Genomic DNA, 4,191 nt, shown 5'->3' on the forward strand with positions numbered 1-4,191 from the left:
GGGGGGGGCGAGATGTTTTCCTTTTCCTTGGGGGGGCATGACAGAAAATAATTGAGAACCACTGCTCTAAACACACGCGTTCGAGGTCAGTTGAATGAAGCATACAACAAAATGAAACTTTTAAACATGATAACGTTGAGTTTGTCTATATCAGCAAGAGAGGTGACGTTCCAGCTCCTTAGAGCTAGCTTCTGTAGCCGATGATCAAACTGCCAAGGTCTCCGCTTTTGGCTGCCGCCCAGCTCACATACCAGCCAACCCCTTATGCCCCTCCCATGGGTGGTGAGCCCATGGGAAGGGGGACCCACGTTGCCTTTTTGGGCTGAGCTCGGCCGGGCCTCATGGGTGTCGGCCCGGTCACCAGGGGCTCGCCAGCGAGGCCCACCTTCAGGCCTGACTCCAGAAAGGGGCCCTGGTGACCCGCGTTCGGGCAAGGGAAACTTAGATCCATTCATCTTTCACATCATAAGGGGTCATACCAACTACCGCTTAATGTAACTTCCACACAAGCCTTTATTGTTGGCCAAACATATGGGGGTTCAAGGAGCTGAATCACTTCCTTGAACCCTTCACACTCCACAGTGCTGTGGGACTGGCAGTCCAAGGTCGAATTTGCACTTTGGACTTATCCACCACTCAAAAATCTGCCATGCCAGACTCTGTATTTCCACAAATTACCAAGAATGAAAAAGAATTAAATAAACCACCACAAGGGATAAAAATAAACAAAGAAAGAAATAATTCCACCACCAATCTGATTCTGCTCATGTCACAAAGTGAATCTTAATCTGAACTCATCTGGCTCTCCAAGAAGCCTTGGTTGAAATTATAAACCATAATTCTACGCGTGTTTGTCTTTTTGTGTCTTTCAGACATCAGCGAAGATGTTTGTCCTGAGAGGCAGAATGCAGTGCCCTCTCACATTAAAGAAGAAGAGGAGAGCAGAGAGATCTCCCACTTTAAAGAGGAAGAAGAGGAGCAAGCCCTTTACATTAAAAAAGAGGAGGAGCTAGAGCACCCTTGCATGGAAGATGGTGATGGCACATCATCAAACATGGTTGATGATGATGATGATAATAATGATGATTATGATAAGGAGGATGAGGATGAAGAGTGTGATGGCGATCTGACATGTCACACGAACAACAAACCCTGGAATTGTTCTCATTGTGGCAAAATGTTGACTCATACGAGTGCTTTGAAATTACACGTGAGAACTTACACTAGTGAGAAACCGTTTACCTGTTCAGACTGTGGACGGAAATTCTCTCAAAAAGGAAACCGAATAAGACACTCAAGAACCCACCCTGGTGAGAAACCGTTCACCTGTTCAGACCGTGGCCGTAAATTCTCTCAGAAGGAAACCTTAATGAGTCACACAAGAACCCACACTGGTGAGAAACATTTTGCCTGTTCAGATTGTGGCCAAAGATTCTCTCTGAACCATCATTTAAAATTATACTCAAGAACCCACACTGGTGAGAAACACTTTGCCTGCTCAATATGTGACAAAAGATTCATACAGAAGGGAAGCTTAACAATTCACACAAGAACGCACACTCATGAGAAACCCTTTGTCTGCTCAGTTTGTGGCCACAGATTCTCTCGGAAGGGAGACTTAGTACAACACACCAGAACCCACACTGGTGAAAAACCTTTTGCCTGCTTAGTGTGTGGACAAAGATTCTCTCAGAAGGGACAGCTAACTACCCATAGAAGAACCCACACTGGTGAGAAACCCTTTGCCTGCTCAGTTTGTGGTAAAAAATTTTCTGAGAGTGGAAACTTAAAAACACACACCAGAACACACACTGGTGAGAAACCTTTTTCCTGCTCAGTGTGTGGAGAAAGATTCTCTCAGAAGGGACATTTAACTACTCATAGAAGAACCCACACTGGTGAGAAACCTTTTGTCTGTTCAGATTGTGGCCAAAGATTCTTTGAAAAGGCATACTTAAAATTACACGCAAGAACACACACTGGTGAAAAACCTTTTGCCTGCTCAGTGTGTGGACAAACATTCTCTCAAAAGGCGTACTTAAAATTACACACAAGAACGCACACTGGTGAAAAACCTTTTGCCTGCTCAGTGTGTGGACAAAGATTCTCTCAGAAGGGACAGCTAACGACTCATACAAGAACCCACACTGGTGAAAAGCCCTTTGCCTGCTCAGTTTGTGGTAAAAGATTCATGTGGAAATATCAGATTAAGAATCACAAGTGTGTTGATGAGATGAAAAGTGATCAATGAAGCTTAACCCCTGAGATATCTGGTCAGGCTTCATGAGTCCATGTACCAAGGCTAAATGTATTTTATCTACTTTTCCTTGACCGCATTGAATTTTTTAATTTTTGCTATCAATTAGAATATCTAGCATTGTTATCGCAGTTGTAATAGTTTTGGATTATCCATTATCGTTAGTTTTTATTTGGTTTTGAGTTGCGGTTTTTAAAGTGAGTTTGTTTTAATTAGCTCTCAGAGGAGGTTTGGTCATTTGCATTCGTTCTTGTTTTTTTTTTTTCCAAACGTGAACTGTTTCAGCACCACACGTATTGAGATGTTTTATCATTTTCTTGAATGCGATGCTGAATAAAATGTACATTTTCCATTTTGTCATGAGTTGTGTAAGCCATACGTATTGTTTGATGCTCTGTGGTGCTTGCTGGCCAATAAAGCTTGGATCAGCCGAGTCTTCTTCAATATCACGATCTCAATATTGGTTAGATTCTGAGACTGGTGATTCACTACTTCCCTGCATTGAGATATAAAGACAGGGAAGATATCCTGTATTTAATTGTTGACCTACGTTATAACATTTCTCAAGTAAGGTCAGAATGGAATTTTTGAACACCGCTTTGAACTCGGAGGTCTGAGGTCCGAAGTCAGAAAAAAAAAGGACCCCAATGTCACTCATCAGAGATGATCCCAATGTAGACAAAGACTGTAAATAGCAAAACATCATCCATCCATCCATTTTCTAATCCGCTTATCCTCACGAGGGTCACGGGCATGCTGGAGCATATCCCAGCTGTCTTGGGGCACTAGGCCGGGGACACCCTGAACAAGTTGCCAGCCAATTGCAGGGCACACAGAGACAAACAACCACCTTCACTCGCGATCACATGTAGGGACAATTTAGAATGTTCCATTAACCTGCCATGGATGTTTTTGGAATGTGGGAGGACACCGGAGTATCCGGAGAAAACCCACGTAGGCACGGGGAATCATGCAAACTTGTCAGTTATCAATTAGGCATTCATAAAAAAAGTGTGTTGAAGACACACACGGAACTTGTTTGACTCTGTGTGTGTATGTGAAAATTACTTACATGTGTGCAATCATTACAAAAACACCAAGTAAGTTTCAGCTGTTGGTGACAGCTCCATCCATGATGCTCTTATTTTGTCTTATTACCTATATCTTTCCAACCACATTCTCGGAAAGGTTGTTGTGTCCCCTGACTGTCACACAGTGCACCAAGCATTCTTTATTATAAGTATGAGCAGTGTTGTGTCCAAGGACCGGCAACCCGAGGCCAAGGCCAAGGCCTTGCCTCCGAGGCCAAGGCCAAGGCCAAGGACTTGGAAAATTTTCCGAGGCAAGGCCAAGGCCAAGGACTTGAGAAATTTTCCGAGGCCAAGGCCAAGGACCAAGGACTTGCTTCCGAGGCCAAGGCCAAGGACCAAGGACTGATTTTGAAACTGAGGCCGAGCCAAGGACATGTATAAAACAATGCTATCATACCACTTGGCAGGTCCTCATGATTTGCAACACCCCTCCATCATAACCCTTTGCACTCCCGAACGCTTGAATGAAGTGTTTTTATTCAAAGAGTAGAACAGTCAGGGTACGTGTTATTTATACTGAGAAAAAGAAATAAAATCATATGATATACATTTATGAATGAATGTTTTAGTGCAGTAGTTTCTTAATATGAAGTAAATCAACACTCAACAGGCATCACATGGCACGGAACACAAGTTGAGAAATGACTTTGCATAGAAGTCAATCACTGACTGCAGAAAAAGCGGTAATCTCTCAGTGATAATTTTACAGTTTACCGGCAGCGAGTCCCAGGGACTCAATGATCGGAAAAGTATGAGTCCCATTATGCATTGAGAGTCCCAAATTTCGAATTCCGAAATGGTCTACTTATTCAATTGCATATGATAATAACACAAACAACAACA

At 43.1% G+C, this 4,191-nt stretch overlaps 1 protein-coding gene across 1 annotated transcript; it reads left to right on the forward strand.

The window, feature by feature from the left end:
• Positions 1-869: 869 nt before the first annotated feature.
• On the forward strand, positions 870-2,251 carry LOC109521176 (gastrula zinc finger protein XlCGF57.1-like). The gene has a single exon (XM_019878837.1). The coding sequence runs from the start codon at positions 1,025-1,027 to the stop codon at positions 2,249-2,251; it is 1,227 nt and encodes a 408-aa protein (XP_019734396.1). The 5' UTR covers positions 870-1,024.
• The last annotated feature ends 1,940 nt before the right edge of the window (positions 2,252-4,191 follow it).

The sequence above is a fragment of the Hippocampus comes genome, unplaced genomic scaffold (genome assembly GCF_001891065.2).
Source record: "Hippocampus comes isolate QL1 unplaced genomic scaffold, H_comes_QL1_v1.1 scaffold85, whole genome shotgun sequence".
Taxonomy (NCBI): Eukaryota; Metazoa; Chordata; class Actinopteri; order Syngnathiformes; family Syngnathidae; genus Hippocampus; species Hippocampus comes.